The following is a 20,173-nucleotide window of genomic DNA, read 5'->3' as shown; positions in this document are numbered from 1 at the left end:
AACTGCCTCCTCGGCCATGGTATACTTCCGGGCTCGGGCCAGCATTTCGGTGAAGTCGGCCGGGAAGCTCTTCTCAATGGAGAAGAGAAATCGGTAGGAGCGGACCCCAGTCTTTAGAGCCGACATGGCTATCGACTGGTCTAGCTCACGAACTTCCCACGTGGCAGCAGTAAAGCGGTCCAGATACTCCTTGAGGGATTCCCCTCCTTCTGCTTGATGTCCAGAAGGGAGTCTGACGTCCGTCGTTGGCGTCGGCTGGCAGCAAAATTGGTGGCGAACTGCCTGCCGAGTTGCTCAAAGGAGGATACCGTGTTCGGCTTTAGTCCAGAAAACCAAAGCCGAGCGGTCCCTCGAAGAGTCGCTGGGAAGGCCTTGCAAAGTATGGCCTCTGAGGACCCTTGCAGAGCCATAAGGGCTTGGTAACTCTCCAAATGGTCGAGGAGGTCGGTAATTCCACTGTAGGGCTCCACCTGAGGCATTTTGAACCTCGCGGGGACCGGCTCATCCTCGATCTGGCGGGAAAAGGGGGACCTGGTGGTGAACTCGAAGTCTCCCTCTTGTCTTGCTTTCTTACTGTGGAGCGCTGCAATTTGGCGCTCCAAGTGCTCAACTTTCCTGTCGAGCTCCCCAACCCGTGGGATTGTCGCCGTGGTCTGCTCCGGCTCACGGTGGTCTGGAGCCGACTCGGCCTCAGAGGGTTGGGGTCTTCTGTTGAGATCTTCCCCCGGTAGCTCTCTCTGGGGGGAAGTCCGCTCTTCATTGTTGGCTCTGGAGGAGCCATGCAAATTTTGGCCTGGGAAGACTGGGCCGTTGGGAGGACATTCCGGCGGGACCTGGGCCTGCGGGGGGAGCATTGGTAAAGCCTCCTCGCGTCGCAGGCCCTGAACGGTGGCGGCCAGGGCCTGGACTTGCTGTACCAGGGCATTGAACTGTTCCGGCTGGACCTGAGGAACTGGGTCAGCCGGAGTAGGCGAATTCTGGACGGAGCGTCCAGGACTTTGCGGGGGACGCCGGGAGATGTTGGAGGCTCCCTTGCTTCTCAGCTTCATGATCGCTACTCGACCCTTCCTCTAGCGCCAACTGTTGCTGGAAATTGGACCCCGGGGCGATCTTCGGTCGAGGAGAGGGAGCGGCGAGTCTTCACAAGGGAGCAGCGGTCCTTCGGCGGGCGGCGTCCTCCGTCCGGGTGCCTGCAGAAACGTCGGTGGCCGGGTTTTCCGGCGCCGGCCCTCCGACGCTCAAGTCAGAAGGGGGGCAAATTGTAGAAGAAGAAGAACAGTGCTTCTAGAGTGCAGAATTTCCAACCCCCTCTCTGGGGAGCAAGGGCCCCCTTTTATAGAGGAGAGTCGGTTTACCTGAGATGTGATGGGGAGAGGTCATTGTACGGCTCGGCATGTTGCTCAGATCGTCGCACGACCAGGTGAATCATTGCATTGATGTCGGAGGTGAGGTCGTCGTACGACCCGAAGTAGCACGCGATCGGGCGAATCATTGCATCGATGTCGGAGGTATGGCCGAGATCAGAGACTTATCATTGTTGATTGGACTCTGCTGGGCTGACTTGCCGTGGAGAGTTGTGGGTCCGTAGATAACAGGAGCCACGCGCATTAATGGTGGAGTAAGCCGGAGATCCGCATTAATTATGGAGTAAGCCAGAGATCCGCATTAATTGTGGAGTAAGCCGGAGATCCTCATTAATTGTGGAGTAAGCCGGAGATCCTCATTAATTGTTGAGTAAACTAGGGGTTTGCAGGGGTCATGCGCAATAAATGCCGGGGCAGTGGCAGGGTATGGCTCTCGGCTGGACCTCGGAGGGGTACGGCCGTAGTAGGTGGTTGACAAGAATAGACCTCGGGTGTTGAAAATTTTCCGGGTCGGAGGTTCTGAGGTCGGATGTTCCGAGGTCGGACGCCGACTTCGGCTGTCCAAGGTCGGCGGTTGTGCAACTTCTTAGGGGTAATTGTGTGACTGGGGGAAAAACCATATTCCCCCAACAAGAACAATGTGTTATAGGGTTGTTCATGTGTGTTGATCTTATGGAATGAAATTAAAATGAGCATTCTGACAAAAAGGCAAATATTCTTATGGAAAGTTGGAGTGGGAAATTATAGGATCTGAATTAACAAACTATTTTGGACACAATAGCAGGAATGGAGGAGCAAAAATAGGAACATATAAAGGGAATTCATGGCGGGCCCTGAAACGCATTAATAGCAACATTTAATTAGGTTTGAAACCATTGTAGATCCATATCTCATATAGAGAACGCAAATCATTTGCAGATCTCAATATGGAAAAAAATAAAGTGGCCCAAAATATAATTGAAGTGTTAGTCAAGGACTTTGTTTTCATTTCACAAGTTTCTTGGACAATGTCAAGCCTACTTCAAACTTTATTAAGACAGATGATGCTAGAAGCCATGCGGAGTGCTACTTACTGTCTTAATGGAACTTAAGTGCACATTGGCTAGATAATGATCTCCTTTTATTATCGAAATAAACTTGGAGCAGTTTCGGAAATTAAAGATTCTTAGCACAAAAAAGAGTCAAAAAATCTTAATTTTCCACTTCAAAGGACTACAAAGTCAAGATGAAAAAACAAAGAGTGAATGTAATTAAATAACTAGCCAAGGACTTGTTACGAGTTTCACATTTCACCAAGATTCTTAGATCCTATGATATTCATCATCCGAGTGAGTGTCTGAGACTAAAATGCATCGAGATTTTAAGATACATCGAGATTTTAATCTATCTCTGCCGATATGTCAGAAAGTTTTGGGGAAGCCCAAATTCTCGGAGATCTAACTTGGGATCGAGTTATTAAATGACAACCAAAATAAAAGGTAACTTAGGATTATCAACTAGTTTTAAACATTACTTTTGAGTTTCATTAATTAAACAATTTATTTAATAAAACTTATAGAAAATATAATTATATATACATTGGCTATATCGTATTGGTGGGACTCTAATATTGATGCAAAATGAGATATTGGTAGAAAAAAAAATCTTGCATTTCACATATTCTCCAGGATAACTAACAAATTTCGCTTGACTACAAAGTATTCAGGACAAGACACTATCAAGGTATTAAACTCTCTAGTATTAAAGTGAGTGCCCACCTAAAATTTTCCAATATGACATTAGTAGCAGTTTAACATGCATTGTTGGCCATTATAATGGAAAATAAGTGCACAATAATGGCAATATTCAGATAGAACAGCCCTAACAATTACAGATCTTTTATTTCACGTCACTTAGGCATCGCAAGCAACATAAGGTGGCCTAAAAATAATAAAATTATCAGAGAGGGACTTCGCTTAAATTTTAGACTCACAACTTTCGTGTACTGAATGCGCGCGTGACCCGGACTCCATCACACATGATTCTCACGATTCCCCAATCCCTACTAGGGCGTCCTTTCCTTGGTCCCAAAACGCGTTTCCCCACGCCCAAATTTTAAAACCGCCGTCCTGCTCTCCTCCTATAAATAGGACACCCCCCCCGTCTCGTCCGTCTTCCAAACTCGTTGAGAGAGGGAGAGGGGCTTTCGCTTCTCCTTTCTCTACTTCTCCCGACTGAGAGCTTCTTTCAACCCCGGTTCACTCCCATGGAAGGGAGCACTCGGAATCCTTCCAGGGTGGAGGGCTCCGCCCGCGCGGACGCTCGCCCCGCCGACTGGAGGTCCGACCTCAACGCCGAGTCGCGGCAGAGGGTCGTCGGCAAGATGTGAGCGAAACCTCCTGTCTCTTCCTTTGGTTTCGATATTTATCTTTCGATTTATTTGTTTCCCTGCTAGGGATTTATGATGGATGGTTTAATGTTGATCTCGAAATCTTTTTTGCCCCTCCCTTCTTCTTTCCATAATTCGGTCCTTGATTCCTTTTATTTGTGGTTTGTCTTCCTGTTTCTAATTTTTTTTTTGATTGATTAGTAGCGCCCTTATGAATGAAATTGTGACATTGATTCTGTTGTGGTTTTGGTGAGGGTGATCTGGGATAATATGGTTTATTTTTCGAGGGGTGGGCAGATAGTGTTGAAGTAGAGCATGGACATGGAAAAAAACGAAAAAAAAAGAAGAAGACCCATTAGGGCTTTTCAGCGAAAGGCGAAGACTTGTTTTTCGCCATCTTTGTGTTTGCTTCCAGTATTCTTAAACCCTTGTGCCACGCCCCGAGCCCGAGGCGCGGCAGACGCAGCACGCCCGCACGGCGGGCCGCACAGGTGTGCAAGGCATCGGATCATATCAAAGCAAATACAGATGTTCAAAACTAACATAATTATTTAAATTTATTCAAAAGCAGTCTTACAAAATTTCAAATAACATATGCTGACGTAAGTCAAATACTCTAATCAATCTAACTAAAGGACCAATAACTGATGGAATCATCGGAACATCTAACGCACTCCCCATTTCCGTGCGATCAAGCCTCTGGATCTGAAAAATAGAGAAAATAAAATAATGAGCTACACTAGCCCAGTAAGCAACAAAATACCCCAAAGTGGGGTCGGAGCATATCAGGTCAAAATACAGGATAATGACTGGAATAAATAACATCGTTTTACTATTTTCAAAACTTATTATCATTTTTCCAAAAACTCTGATGCCAGAATCTCAACATAATAAGCTACGGCCACGTAACCCAGTGGCATGGGTCGCACAATGTGCCAAATCCACTATATTTATCCACCGATGGCAGCCGGTGTTGCACAAAAGTGCCAAATCCACTATATTTACCCACCGATGGCAGCCGGTGTCGCACAAAAGTGCCAAATCCACTATATTTATCCACCGATGGCAGCCGGTGTCCAGAAACCACTATTCTAATCACCGGTGGCGCGGTGTCGAAACCGGTTCCTCACAGATTACAAGTCGACAGGTCCAACGTATAATCCCCATTGGCGGGGCCAGAACAGAACAGAACAGATCATAGCCATGCTGAGAATACATATATATATATATATAAACAGATTTTATAAATTTTTCAGTCATAGTTTACGGATTTCAGAGCATAATTTTCAAATGAAATTTAACATGCCGGACCCATTTTACTAAATACAAAACATATTTCAGAATTTAATCTATTAATAATTATTTTATCAAATAATTTTGAAAATGCACTTTAAAGCATTAAGTTACTTACCTCTTCTCGCTTAATTCCTACTTCAGATAGGCAGTCAGGTTCACCTGTTTAAATTTAATTAATTCTTTGTTAATATCAGAATTAAGCAAAAATCCAAAAATAATACTATTGGACACGGCCCAATAGGGCCCAGAGTTGGCCCATAATGGGCATGGCCCGATAGGCCCATATTGGGCGCGGCCCAATGGGCCCGCATAGACCCAGCTAAGTAGGACCCCTAAGGTTGGCTTCTAATTAGTTCATTTATACAATAAAATTTATTGCAGGGACTAATACTTAATTTACAGGGTACTATTTTATAAAGCTCGAGTGGGCTAAATAAAATATAGTTGGGGACCTTTATGTAATAAATCTTTTCTATAGGGATCAAATACAAATTACAGAAGATCCTTTTTGTGAACAAGGGCTTAACTGCAAAATTCTATTTATTGGCCAAATGGGTTCGGGTTTCGGGTTCTGGGTTTTGGGTTCCGGGTTCGGGTTCAGGTTCAGATTCCGGGCTCGGATCTGAACTGGGTTTCGGGTTTTTTTTTTTTTTTTTGGGTTTCGGGTTTGAACCGGGCCCAAGTTGGGTCCGCAGTGAATAGGACCCGTGACATGCCCTTCTTCTTCCCCAAGCCCCCACGGACAGGGGATGAAGAAGAAAAGGAAGAAAGGACCCGGGGGGGGGGGCAGGGTGGCCGGACGGTGGCCTGGCCGGCAGCTTGCGAGGGACGCGGCCGTCGGTAGGGCAGTCGTGGCCGACAGCAGGGTGCCGCGGCGGCTCGGCCGTGAAGGGAGGGTCCGAGGATGACCTCGGTTTGGGGCCCAAACAGAAAAAAAACATCATGAAATAAAGGGCCAAAAGAGGCTTACCGGTGCTCGACGGAGGCGGCAGGAGGGAGGTCTCGGCTGCAGCTGCTCGATCCGGTGGTCAAACGACGGTGGCAGCGGCGCTTTTCCGGAGAGGAAGAAGATTTCAAAACAGGGGAGACTCGCGACAGGGTTTCGGACAGCACTCGGCCGGGAGGGCACGCCGATCACCAAGGAGAGGAGGAAGAGGGAAGGAGGGAGGAGGAGGAGGAGCTTGGAGGTGCCCTAGGGAGGAGGGCTTGGGGGGTTTTATCACCCCCTTGTATCGGCTCTCCGCCGCGTGAATCGCAGCGGCCGAGCGAAATCCGCGGCCGGGATTGGCCGCGGATTGATTGGAGGGGGGTTGCCGCGGGATCCCTGCGGCGCCCTTGCCTCGTTTGTCCTCGGAGGAGCCGGAGAGGATCGCAATCGCGATCCTCTGTTCCGGCTCTTTCCAAAAGAAGACGCGGCTGAAGTCGGCTGGGGCTGCCGACTTCAGCCCGTATCTCACATTCTCTCCCCCTTAGAAAAATTTCGTCCTCGAAATTTAACATGACTTAGCTTGCAAAAAGGCTCGGATATTTTTTCTTCATCTCGTCCTCCAGTTCCCATATAGCCTCACTTTCTGAATGATTGTTCCACTAGATCTTAACATAAGGGATTATGCACCTCCTCAACACATGTTCCTTTCTATCAACCACACATATAGACTGCCTAACGTGCATAGCAGAGAACTCGAGGGAAAGTATAGGCACCACTACCTACGAAGCTAAATTTAATGTATCCAGGGATCTGAAATTTTATCCGCTTTTCATGGCAGTTAATGGTAGCAAAGTGTGACGCTAACCAGTCCATACCAAGAATTATATCAAAGTCATACATATCTATAACTATCAAATCAGCAGGCAAGTCTCTACCTACTATCTGAACCGGACAAGTCTTGCAGACCTGATTACCAATCATCCCACTTCCGGCAGGGGTGTTAACATGTAAATCATACTCTAACGGCACGCAAGGTAGGTCATGTTTTCGCACAAATATCCATGACACAATGAATGTGCAACACTAGAATCGAACAGTATATAAGCATAAACAGAAACAACCGGTAGTGTACCGACACCACAGTATTGGATGCCTGAGCATCCTGCTGAGTCAGTGCATAAATACGACCCTGTGTGTGCGGTCTCCCTCCTATCTGCTGCTTAGGAGAAGAAGGCTGAGCAAACTGAACCGGAGCAGGAGAACCTTGCACTTGCTGGGTCCTTGTAGCTTGAGGCCTCCGATTTGATTGTGATACTTGCCGATTGCGAGGGCACTCTGCTATCTTATGACCCTGTTGGCCACATCTGAAACATGCGCCAGATAATCGTCTACAAAGTTCTGTCTTATGGGCACCACCACATGCTTCACATTTAGACTGGTCTTGTTGAATAGTCTCTCCATAAGATCCCTACTTTTCTGATTGTCCAGACCTATTACGAGATTTTGCTGTCCTACTAGAATTCTGTCCACTATGAGTATCATCATCTCTGCTCCTCTTCTTTTGTATTCTATCTTTTGAATCTTGTGTTTCCTTCCAGACAATTTCCATATTCTTGGCCCTGTCTACCAGGTCATCATAGTTGGTTGAGTGCACTACGGCCAAACCCCGACGTAATTGAGGCTTCAATCCTTCTTCATATCTCCTCATCTGAGACTCTGCATCTATGACGAGGGTGGGAGCAAACCGAGCTAACCTGTCAAACTCTGCCTCATACTCATCCACGGTCATAGTTCCTTGAGACAGATTTAGAAATTCTCTCTCTAGCTCCCTAAGGCGACTTGAAGGAAAATACTTGGAGTAGAAGGCTGTGCGAAACCTCTGCCAGGTAAGTGCCTCCTGCTCGGGTGCCAATGTGCGCTCCACAGACATCCACCAATGATGAGCTCGGTCCTGAAGCATATAGGTGGCAAATCTGACCTTCTCTTCATCGGTGCACTCCATTGCTCTGAAGACTTTCTCCATTTCCTCTATCCAGGCTTCGGCCTCTTGAGGACTAGTGGTGCCTTTAAAAACTGAAGGAGTCATTCTCTTGAATTCAGCTATACTCCTTTGCTCCGGAGGATCAACGACTTGCTGGATGGGTTGCTGAGGTTGTTGCCTCTGTTGGCGTACTAACACAACGACCTCCTCAATCAGTTCGAGCACCCGGGTTTGATTTCCGGCGGCAGTTTCTAAAGTTGATTGACTCTGGGGTCTTGAGCTATGCGATGCCTCGCCAGCTTGGTTGGTAGGGGCTCTTCCCCGAGAGCCCCTGACCATCCGATTCAGGCTACGGACACGACGAGGCGGCATTCTGATTCAGTAAAAATATATAGATATTATAAAATCATCCAAATAGAATAATACGAAATAGTTAATAAAATAAATAAACATTATCCCCTTATCTGGTTCCTACCCATCTCTCAACCTTTCTGACGGATCCTACGAATCCTAAAACTTAGGCTCAATATAATTGTTTCAGTTACAATCCCTAGTGATCTTAAACCTGAGCTCTGATACCACCAAATCTGTCACGCCCCGAGCCCGAGGCGCGGCAGACACCGCACGCCCGCACGGCGGGCCGCACAGGCGTGCAAGGCATCGAATCATATCAAAGCAAATACAGATGTTCAAAACTAACATAATTATTTAAATTTATATAAAAGCAGTCTTACAAAATTTCAAATAACATATGCTGACGTAAGTCAAATACTCTAATCAATCTAACTAAAGGACCAATAACTGATGGAATCATTGGAACATCTAACGCACTCCCCATTCCCGTGCGATCAAGCCTCTGGATCTGAAAAATAGAGAAAATAAAATAATGAGCTACATTAGCCCAGTAAGCAACAAAATACCCCAAAGTGGGGTCGGAGCATATCAGGTCAAAATACAGGATAATGACTGGAATAAATAACATCGTTTTACTATTTTCAAAACTTATTATCATTTTTCCAAAAACTCTGATGCCAGAATCTCAACATAATAAGCTACGGCCACGTAACCCAGTGGCATGGGTCGCACAATGTGCCAAATCCACTATATTAATCCACCGATGGCAGCTGGTGTTGCACAAAAGTGCCAAATCCACTATATTTACCCACCGATGGCGCCGGTGTCGCACAAAAGTGCCAAATCCACTATATTTACCCACCGATGGCAGCCGGTGTCCAGAAACCACTATTCTAATCACCGATGGCGCGGTGTCGAAACCGGTTCCTCACAGATTACAAGTCGACAGGTCCAACGTATAATCCCCATTGGCGGGGCCAGAACAGAACAGAACAGATCATAGCCATGCTGAGAATACATATATATATATATATATATATATAAACAGATTTCATAAATTTTTCAGTCATAGTTTACGGATTTCAGAGCATAATTTTCAAATGAAATTTAACATGCCGGACCCATTTTACTAAATACAAAACATATTTCAGAATTTAATCTATTAATAATTATTTTATCAAATAATTTTGAAAATGCACTTTAAAGCATTAAGTTACTTACCTCTTCTCGCTTAATTCCTACTTCAGATAGGCAGTCAGGTTCACCTGTTTAAATTTAATTAATTCTTTGTTAATATCAGAATTAAGCAAAAATCCAAAAATAATACTATTGGACACGGCCCAATAGGGCCCAGAGTTGGCCCATAATGGGCATGGCCCGATAGGCCCATATTGGGCGCGGCCCAATGGGCCCGCATAGACCCAGCTAAGTAGGACCCCTAAGGTTGGCTTCTAATTAGTTCATTTATACAATAAAATTTATTGCAGGGACTAATACTTAATTTACAGGGTACTATTTTATAAAGCTCGAGTGGGCTAAATAAAATATAGTTGGGGACCTTTATGTAATAAATCTTTTCTATAGGGATCAAATACAAATTACAGAAGATCCTTTTTGTGAACAAGGGCTTAACTGCAAAATTCTATTTATTGGCCAAATGGGTTCGGATTTCGGGTTCTGGGTTTTGGGTTCCGGGTTCGGGTTTCGGGTTCTGATTCCGGGCTCGGATCTGAACTGGGTTTCGGGTTTTTTTTTTTTTTGGGTTTCAGGTTTGAACCGGGCCCAAGTTGGGTCCGCAGTGAATAGGACCCGTGACAGGCCCTTCTTCTTCCCCAAGCCCCCACGGACAGGGGATGAAGAAGAAAAGGAAGAAAGGACCCGGGGGGGGGCGGCAGGGTGGCCGGACGGTGGCCTGGCCGGCAGCTTGCGAGGGACGCGGCCGTCGGTAGGGCGGTCGTGGCCGACAGCAGGGTGCCGCGGCGGCTCGGCCGTGAAGGGAGGGTCCGAGGATGACCTCGGTTTGGGGCCCAAACAGAAAAAAAACATCATGAAATAAAGGGCCAAAAGAGGCTTACCGGTGCTCGACGGAGGCGGCAGGAGGGAGGTCTCGGCTGCAGCTGCTCGATCCGGTGGTCAAACGACGGTGGCAGCGGCGCTTTTGCGGAGAGGAAGAAGATTTCAAAACAGGGGAGACTCGCGACAGGGTTTCGGACAGCACTCGGCCGGGAGGGCACGCCGATCACCAAGGAGAGGAGGAAGAGGGAAGGAGGGAGGAGGAGGAGGAGCTTGGAGGTGCCCTAGGGAGGAGGGCTTGGGGGGTTTTATCACCCCCTTGTATCGGCTCTCCGCCGCGTGAATCGCAGCGGCCGAGCGAAATCCGCGGCCGGGATTGGCCGCGGATTGATCGGAGGGGGGGGGGTGCCGCGGGATCCCTGCGGCGCCCTTGCCTCGTTTGTCCCCGGAGGAGCCGGAGAGGATCGCAATCGCGATCCTCTGTTCCGGCTCTTCCCAAAAGAAGACGCGGCTGAAGTCGGCTGGGGCTACCGACTTCAGCCCGTATCTCACACCTTGTCAATGGGAGGTGGTGACACACAACGACCAATCCTGAAAGACCACTCTTTCGTCTAAGGATGCCTAACCGCCACACCGATCATTCGGGGTGGGTGGGTGGGTGGGACACTGCGAGGTGGGTAGTTTATCTGGGGCGGATGCCTCCTAAAGAGTAACGGAGGTGTGCGAAGGTAGGCTCAAGCGTTGATTCTGCTAGTCAACGAAAAGCAAATACAATACAAGTACGAAAGGAGCTAACCAACCAAGCTCGGAAATAGGAAAAGACTACCTAAAGACTCCTCCGCTTGTACGCTGCAGGTGCTTTCCTTTTTTTTTTGCAGCGGGATTTCGGGTGAGGTACGGTGTCCGGTTCATTCAACCTATTCTTTGTTGGTGCTTGCTCCGATTCTATAAAACCGAGACTCCGAGACCTACGAACCCGCCTCGGTGCAGAAGCCGCTCGCACTTTGTTCAAAAACTTAACGGCAACGCTCATGGCAAAGTGGATGGTTCTGAAAATCAACCACGAGATCAATTTGACCTCTCCCTTTTCCCTTTGTTATGAGAAGTTGTTTTGTGCTGTTTATGATAACAGCTGCATGTATAGGTTCATCAAATGCATAAAATGTCAGTAGAAAAATTAAAGAAGGATAAGGGATGTGAAAGACCCTATTTAAGCTATATGAAAGACCCTATTTTAGAACCCTGTGGACAAGGTTATACTCTTGAAGGGATCCATGTTAGGATTCTAGAGTAAATTCTGTATTACTTCTGTTTATTTAATAATCCTTTTCAAGAAGCACATAGGCAAATCTTCTTTGAAAAACTTGCTTTGTCATATACAGGGGGAAAGCCAAGATTTTGCCTCGGGGAAGGAGGCAAGGTTAGATTGTCAGTTCCTGCCATGTCTACTAATAATAATGCTTTGACACATCTATTTTAGTATTCATATGATATTCAAATCATGATGATTTAGGCCCAATTCCATAGTGCAGTATTAAAAAAATCATGGATTTAAGAAGAACAAGTAAGTTTATAGATGCTAGAAAAAGAATTGAATTTGCGATGATTTGGAGTAAAATCTTACCATATTTATATAAAGTATTTTTTCAAATTGTGAAATTTTAATGATCATATTATTTATTTTTTAATGTGATAAAGTACAAACAAAGCTTTGTCTATTTGCTAACAGATTACATCATTAATCAACAGCAAAGCAAAATCTATTTAAAGTGCTCTCTCTAAGATTATGATCCTAATCGAAGCAAACATTCTTCACAATCAAACAATTATTATTAGACACCAGTACATGGAAGAAGAGAAGAATTAAGCTCTATTTGGAAGTGCAGGCATAGGATGTTCTAGGATAAGTTCTCCATTTAGCTGAAGATAAGGGAATGGATAGTGATTGGAGAGAAGAAAATCAATGAGGAAGAGCCCTTCCTTGGTCTTCGGAGATTGTAATCCAGAAAATATAGAATACCGGATTCCATTTAAAAGGCGGTTTCCACTGTCATAATTTTTCTTGAGTTTTGTAATCTTAACTTTCCATATTAGAAAAGATTCTTCCTTCCCATGAAATAATTAATACTTAATGGTAGCCTTGTAGAGGAACAATCCATGGATTATTTATTGATGCATCCAAAGAGCCCTTAAACAAATAATCATAAAAGAACGATACATTTGATGGAAATAAATAACTGAGCAAGAAAAAAAACAGTCATTGGTTATGACCAAATAAGTTTAAGGAATAAATGAAACATTATACTTCTTGCGAGGAGATCATCTTGGCCACTGAATAGGCATGAAAATAAGAAAGCCAAATAGGATCGTCTTTCAGTACCAATTCCGGCTCGACAACATTGAAGCAGTCAAGGGAAAGGCCTCTTCCTCACCCTCACTGCCTTCCCACTTGGGATAGATTTCGTTTTCTGCTCTCTCTCGTGCCATTTGAACTTCTGTCTTGTCTAGCTTTAAACAGTTTTTTTTTAAAAATTAGTTGAAATAGAGATAGACATTTATACAGAGAGGAGCTAAAAGAGGGCAATTGGTTTGGATGGAGTTGTGGAGATGTGAAATACTGGCAAAGATATCTTTTTCTTCCTTTATTTGATTACAGAGAAAAAAGAGGGTATGGATTAATATATTATAGACTACAAAGTTTTTAGGAGGGTTCGATGGAGATTTATTGCATGGTTTTTCTAATTAAAATTAATTATGACATAAGGATGAGAGAAGATAGAGTAACTAGGAGGGGCCAATTTTCTCATGGTAGTGGGATAACATATTTTCACCAATTTTATGAGTGGAGTGGGGCCAACACCAATATTTGCACTTGTACTTACCATAAGGGAATCAAAAGGAACCCCAAAATTTTGGGGTGCCATGCCCCTCTCCCACCATGTCCCCTGGCTCTACTCCTATCTACATGCTGGACATTTGGAGACCACATGCTGCTAAGGTTAAAATTTCTACCTATATTGCACTTTCTTCTTGAAAGGTGCTATATCCATTTATGTTGTTACATGTTGATGTGTACACTTAAGTGCATGTTTATACAACGCAATTCATAAGTCCACCATCTTGTGTAGCCACTACTATAGATGGTCAGTTCTATCTTATAGAGGATATGGAATTTTGATTTACAAATTGGTTATGATAATGACAAACAAACATCATTCTGTAGTAGGCAAGATGTTAAAAGTCTAGATAAGTTTTAGCCAATGACCTTCCCATAATATGTCTATTATAAGAGCTTTCCGGAGTACCATTATTATGCATACAACTATTCGAATAGGTAAATTAGTTTGAAAATGGTTGTATCTTTCCCTGTAATTTTTATCACACATGTTGTGATTGTTTGTATTTTTATATGTTTAAAATAGTAGATGAAATGGGCACTGTATCAACATCGTAGGTTAATTGAAGAGAATATATCATATGCTAACATCTCCTACAAAACTATTGTGTTTATGTAAACGTGCTGGCTGGTATGGATACCTCATCGATTTTTCTTACTCGCTCCATCAATGATTATATTTTATTGGCTTGTTAATTAAATCAAGTCTTTAAGATATTACTTCATGATGATCTCATGAGTATGACATTCTTGTTATGACCTATCAAATGTCTCACATACCTCTATACGTTAGAAGCAACAAATGCTTAGGTTGTTGTTGCTAAGATATTACTGAACCATCTTATATACAACTTGGAAAATTTTTTGATGTGGTTTCAAGCTGGAGAAACATGACTTATTTATGGCTTTTTGACTAACAACCACCTAGAGGGCGGGTATTGGTGCAATGGTAAGGTTGCTGCACTATGACTTGGGTGTCATGGGTTCAAAACATGGAAATAGCCTCTCAGCACATAGGGCTAAGGTTACATGCATCTGAACCTCCCCAAATTCCACAGTGGTGGGAGCCTTGTGGTTGAGGACCTTCTTTTAAATTTTGACTGATAACCACCTATTAAGCTTTTCCATGACCTGTAGAGCAACCTAATAAGTTTTATTGCATGATCTTTTCACTAGAGTGATCTTGATATCCTAGATTGTATGCCTAAAACTTGCTTGATATCTGATATCATCATGCCATCCATGATTTAGATGCTAGTCTGGTAGTTACATGAAGTACTTCTTAGTTATGCCATGCAATTTTACTTGGACATTTGTGGTTGCCATGGATATATATATGTGTAAGAATATGTCACATGTCTGCAAGCTGAAAGATATGGATATATATATGTGGTTGCCATGGATATATATAACTGTAGCCTGGGAGGGTATCTCTTATGCGAAGCGTGTACTTGGTGCCGATTGTGTGTGCCTCAAGGGAGACTCATCCACGGTGATTGATTGGGTACGAAGAGCGGATAGATATGGGGATGGTCACCCGTTGATCCACAAGACCCGCAGACTGGTCTAGGAGTGGGGATCCTTTCAGGCAGCATATGTGTTTCAGGAGGCGAACAGAGCATCAGACTGAGTTGCCTCATTTGTTGTCCGGAACTCCAAAGAGTTCATCTAGACAACTGCAGTAGATATACCCTCTTTTTTGTATTATTTACTTTCTCTAGACTTGGCTGGCTGTACCCACATTAGAGCCAATGAAATGTCGTTGTTACCAAAAAAAAAAATATTTGTCCACCTAGCTAAAAATAACCACACCTCTTGTTGTGTTCTTACGATAGAAGATAGGATGATCATGCACTTATGTGCTAGTTTAGCACTTTGTGCTCAAAATGATCTAATTTGCCTTGTAGAAGAGGGTCCAATAGCCACTCATGGTGTGCAGAAAGGTATTCTATTATGACATTCTGAAAAGCGTTGAGAGGTTGTTCTTAGTTTGCGCTACAGTGAGGCGGAGTTTATGTGCAATGGAGAATCCTTACTGACCCTTGCTTAGGAGAATGGGTGAGATTTTAGTTGGAATCTAGGTTGTAACTTTGCAGGATAGTGGATTGGTATCTTGTGGGATGCAACATTGTAAAGATAGAAGCAAGGTTAGCCGTCATGGTATCGAACCCCATATTAATACCATCCTAATATAGTATCGGTACACTTGATATGAGGGTTAGTTTGGCATATCAAGTATCTTGTGGGACACAACACTGTAAAAATAGAAGGTTCGCTCTCCGTACTGGTACCATCCTAGTACAATGCTGGTGCGCCTATTATGGCGGTTGGTTTAGCGTACCGAAACTCGGTATGGCCCCCATACTATATATTAGTTGGTACTGGTATGGTATGGTACAGTAGGTATGCATTAGTACCGATCGACACAGTGTACCACGCACAAACTGTGCAGAAGTATTAGGCAAAAGGTGTATGGTGTGGTTGTCTCATGAAAGAGAGTTTAAGGAACAAGCAAGTAAAAAAGTACTCCATGATTATAAATACTTATCATTTAATTCTTTTGATGCTCTAACAATTAGGATTATATGATTATATCTATACTAGTGTTAAGATGTCACATGTATTCCTCAATGCACTTGGAGCCCATTGATCTGTCTTTATAGGAAGAGTGTCTTGGATAGACTCCCCCCTCTTTCCTTTCTTTTGTCAAGTTTATGAATTCAGGATCATTATATTTACAATTGTACAGGGATAAGGGAGGCTTCGATATATCATGATCCATACCCTAATTAGGAAAGGCCATGGATCTCACATTGAATATTCATGGAGAATTCTGTTATAGTGTTGTAGTTTTTGAAGATGAGAAAACGAATTTAATTTTTTTTCTTCTCTTCTTTCGTCTATAGCAAAGTGGATCTTCATGTTATCTGTGATTTGGTCATTAAGCTAGAGAAATTGTTGCTACCTTCATCTGTGAAATTGATCAGAATCTCCTACCTGTCGATAAGTCGATTTTCTCAGATGCGACATCCATGTCTGGTCTAACCCTATTTTAATTCCCATCAAAGATGATATAAATATAGCATGATGCGGATTATGTTGTATTTTTTAGATTGATGGGCATCAAATAAGGTTTAGGCATATGAAAATGCACTAGAGATGAGGATGTTAGGGTGAACTTCTGGTGAATCTAGGACCAGCTCAGGATGAAGCATGTCACTGTTTATGAGCTACAGTGTTATAGAATGAGGTATATCACTTTCTAAGATAATACAGAACGACTGGGATTCTTTTTCAAAACTCCAAAACTGAACTGAATTGAGGCTAGTTTTGCAGTTTTGGCAGAAAATGATGGGGCCAAATCCATAGTGTATGCTGTATATGAAGTACGTATGCCAAATTTTTGCTCTCCTCTTTTAAATGTTCAGAAGCAGTTTTCAGAAGATATGGGAGCACTGCATTATTACATTGCAAGGAGATACAGATTTACGTAAACTTTTTGACATATGCCCATTTATGGTGAAACTTAGGCATTTCATTGTTGATGAGTCAATATGTGATCAAATAATAAACTTACACTTTAAGGGGAATCTTTTATTTGACATCTTACATATGTTTATGCTTGAAGCTACTGAAAAAATACACCCAAAGTTCCTGATAAATAGAATATGCGTTATGATGATATCTAGCTTACTTATTTTTATTATTTGTCCATCTGACATCTTTTCTTGTTCTAATTGACCATTCTATGTTTCAGTAATTTTCAATTGAAAATTGTTCAAGCTGGAACTCATTTGGTCTAGTTGAAACTGAAACCAAGAACTCAAGCTCTGTATTGTAGTTATATGCAATTAAAATTTGTGGAATCACTATGATGATAACTTCTGGTTGTTTGTTTGTCAATGTGAAGCCTGAGAAAATTGGGAGGAAGATTATACATTGTTTTTCTCCCTATGGTTTTTCATTCTAACATTTGAAGGGTGAAGAATGCATAAGGCCTGACCCTGCTTATATGTGGTAAGGCTTTTTGGTTATCACATATATAAGGTAATAGACATCTCACTAGTATAGGCAGTTGCTTGAATACGTGTTGCTTATGGTTAAGTGTTGCTACTTCTTTGATTTATGATACTGCTAAAAGATGACACAGTTTGTTTTATTGTTTTCCTATATCAGCAAGTTTCGATATTGAATGCATTTTACATATTGGTCCAGATTCCAGGGTAGCTGCAAGCAACTAGTATAAACATGTTGATCTGGTGATTTAGGTCAATATGTTTACACTCACAAGGATGCGTAATTACTTGTATTTTTTTCTTTTTCCCCCGTGCAGATTTTCCACGCCAATATACTAGGAAAGTAGGAATGCTATACTCTTTAGAAGACATTATGTCACTTTTCCTGACTGTTAGATCAGTATAAAATCAATTTTCTTCAATATTTTCTGATGTTCATCATGTCCTTTTTACAGATTAAAATTTTCTTCATTAATTTTTGTTGATAATTTTTTCAGCCACCTGTAGCTTCTGCATAATGTTTTGATCAATTAATTCTATTTTTTCTTTAAATGCACAGAATCAGCTCTCTAAAGAAACACTTCCCACCAGGTGCTTCTGAGGGTCTAAGTGATTTTCAGAAACTTGCTGTTCGATTTGAGCAAAAGGTTTACGCTGCAGCTACTAGCCAGGTTTGTTCATTTGCTTTTCTTCAATCTTTCTTTGCTTTTTGTTGCAAGATAAAGTGGCCAGGTAAAGACATATCCAAAACCATTACCTGATTTACCGTTCCTGCTTGTTATTTAGTTCTTATGGAAAACTAGATTCCATGCATAAAATCTGGCAGGGTTTGCTGATAATTTTGTACGTACAATATGCATGACAAATGCTCATGTTAAGGTGACTGATTAACTAAGAAAGCTTAGACAAAGGTTGAAAAGATATATGATCTTTGTCTAAATAGTTTGACGAATCAGGCAATCTCTACTAGGATAAACTGTAAGGCATTGGATGTTTGAAACCCCTTCAAGGTTACTATTTTCCATTCTTTGATCTCTAAGAACTTTGTTTGAGTTGAACACATCAGTGAGCAGTCCTGCTGTGGAAAACATTATATTGGTTTTAGGGGTAAGTATGATGCTGTTGCAGCAAAATAGCAAGCAGGGAGACTAGCCATATTTTATGGAAATATCCCATGAGAAAAACCCTTTCTGGAGCATTGAAATCTAAATTTCACTGAATACTATCTCCTTACGTCAATTTCAAATTTAAATTCTGGAAAAAGAGAATTTGGTACCCAGGTTTCTGCTTTCTCCTTCAATTGAAGGTAGTTGTAATTTGACTTCAAATTTCAGCATACATGTAAATTAGGGGATCTTGTATGCAAACTTTCTGTTCTAATTGAGTCCTCACACCCAGGGGATGTTGTGCTAGCAAAAAAGAACACTTGCATTGCTACTGCTCTTGATGGTGTTCTTCTCTGGATTAAAACTTTCAACCTTGAAAGATCAAATAAATAGTGAGGGGAGCTCTTTTTTGAATGAGCTCTAGCATAAAACTATAATCGATTGACTCCAGCAATGAAGGTTTGGTGACTTTTTCCTCACTAGTATAGGCGTTTTTAAGTAAGATTCGCTATACTGGTACCGGACCCCATACCGGTGCCACATTGTCATAGTGTCAGTATGGTATCGTAAGCGGTACGTCTGATGTACCGAGTGTCGGTACGCCACCGGTTCTAGTATCGGATTGGTATGGCACTGTACGGCATGCCGATACTGTCCAGTGTGGTACGATACAGCATATTATGTTTTTAACAACAATGAAAGGCAAGGAGGAAACTAAAACTTTGTTCTCTACTATTTAGATCGAGAAGGTCTCTATGAGGTAATGCATAGACATCGGCAGCTAAAAAAGAATGACCTTCTTGAAAAAGAATGACATTTTTCAAGAAGGTCTTTATGATGGGAGCTCTTTTCGTAAAAAAAATAATATGATGACAGAAAGAAGAATGACCTTTTACAAACCACCTTCTTCCTACTCCAAGCTTCATTATAACTTTCAGACATATTTGAACTTTCCAAAACAAGCCAGTTTGTATCATTTCTTGAAAACTTACAGCAGAAAAGAAAAGAAAATATAGAATAATTAAGTAAAAGACTCTAGTGGGACCTCATATCTCGAGGTGATGTGTGGGATGTTTCATTTAGCCGGCTGCTATGTGGGCACACCATGGTGTTTAGCCTTTTATTTTCTTTTCCGCTTGATAGACATCAGCAGAATGTAAGTCCCATAGGAATGTATTTGGTTGAAGGGGGATAAAAGTTATACTTTTTTCGGGTAATGTTTGGTGTTGCTTAAGAATTGTACTTTTGCAACTTTTTGAAGAAAAGTACTTCCTAGAAAAAATGTGCTTGGTAACAATATCTGAGAAATGCTTCAACAAAACGAAAAATCAAACAAAGCGTTTTAGGAGAAGATAAGAAACCTAGCTTCAGGTTCCTTTTGGGAGAAGATCTTATAAATTAAAAAAAAAAAACAGAAGCAACACTAATAGAGATAGTTTAATAGAATTGATATCATACTAGAAACTAGGAATTCAGGCATAAGGCATAAAAATCCAATAGGGATAGTTTGGAAACAAAACACACTTAAAATAAATATTTAATTGAAGCACATTAGTTTGTAGAAATGGAATCACCAGCATATATGGACTTATGGTCCCTTTTTTCTAAGTCTTGCTTCAAAGCAATGCCATGTGTTCCCTCGAAGTCTTATCAATGCAATGAAGTCATGGAGCCCGGGTTTATCTAAAGTCACACCTTGTGTCCAAGAGAGAGCGTTTGTGTGCGTGTGTGTGTGTGAGCGAGAGAGAGAGAGAGAGAGAGAGAGAGCTGCTTAACATCTTTGGCTAGTGTGTATAAAGAGAAAGAAGAGAGAGAGGCACATGATCCTAGAGAGTAGGTGTATAAATGGTA

The 20,173-nt window shown here is 42.5% G+C and overlaps 1 protein-coding gene across 3 annotated transcripts in view; it reads left to right on the top strand.

Annotated features, from left to right (window-relative positions):
• Nucleotides 1-3,523: 3,523 nt before the first annotated feature.
• The window catches only part of LOC103699336 (mediator of RNA polymerase II transcription subunit 15a-like), a 39,780-nt gene continuing 23,130 nt past the window's right edge, over nt 3,524-20,173 (top strand). For all 3 annotated transcript variants that reach the window (XM_089929632.1, XM_088718311.2, XM_039119784.3), the window contains exons 1-2: nt 3,524-3,728; nt 17,776-17,887. In XM_089929632.1, the coding sequence (XP_089785758.1) occupies nt 3,610-3,728; nt 17,776-17,887 (231 nt within the window). In that variant the 5' untranslated portion in view covers nt 3,524-3,609. The remainder of the gene's footprint in view (nt 3,729-17,775; nt 17,888-20,173) is intronic.

Source organism: Phoenix dactylifera, chromosome 3 (genome assembly GCF_051530095.1).
Source record: "Phoenix dactylifera cultivar Ajwa chromosome 3, Ajwa_hap1_PhDact_Kaust_v1.1, whole genome shotgun sequence".
In the NCBI taxonomy this organism is placed as follows: Eukaryota; Viridiplantae; Streptophyta; class Magnoliopsida; order Arecales; family Arecaceae; genus Phoenix; species Phoenix dactylifera.
This window is presented reverse-complemented; position numbering and strand designations above follow the sequence as displayed.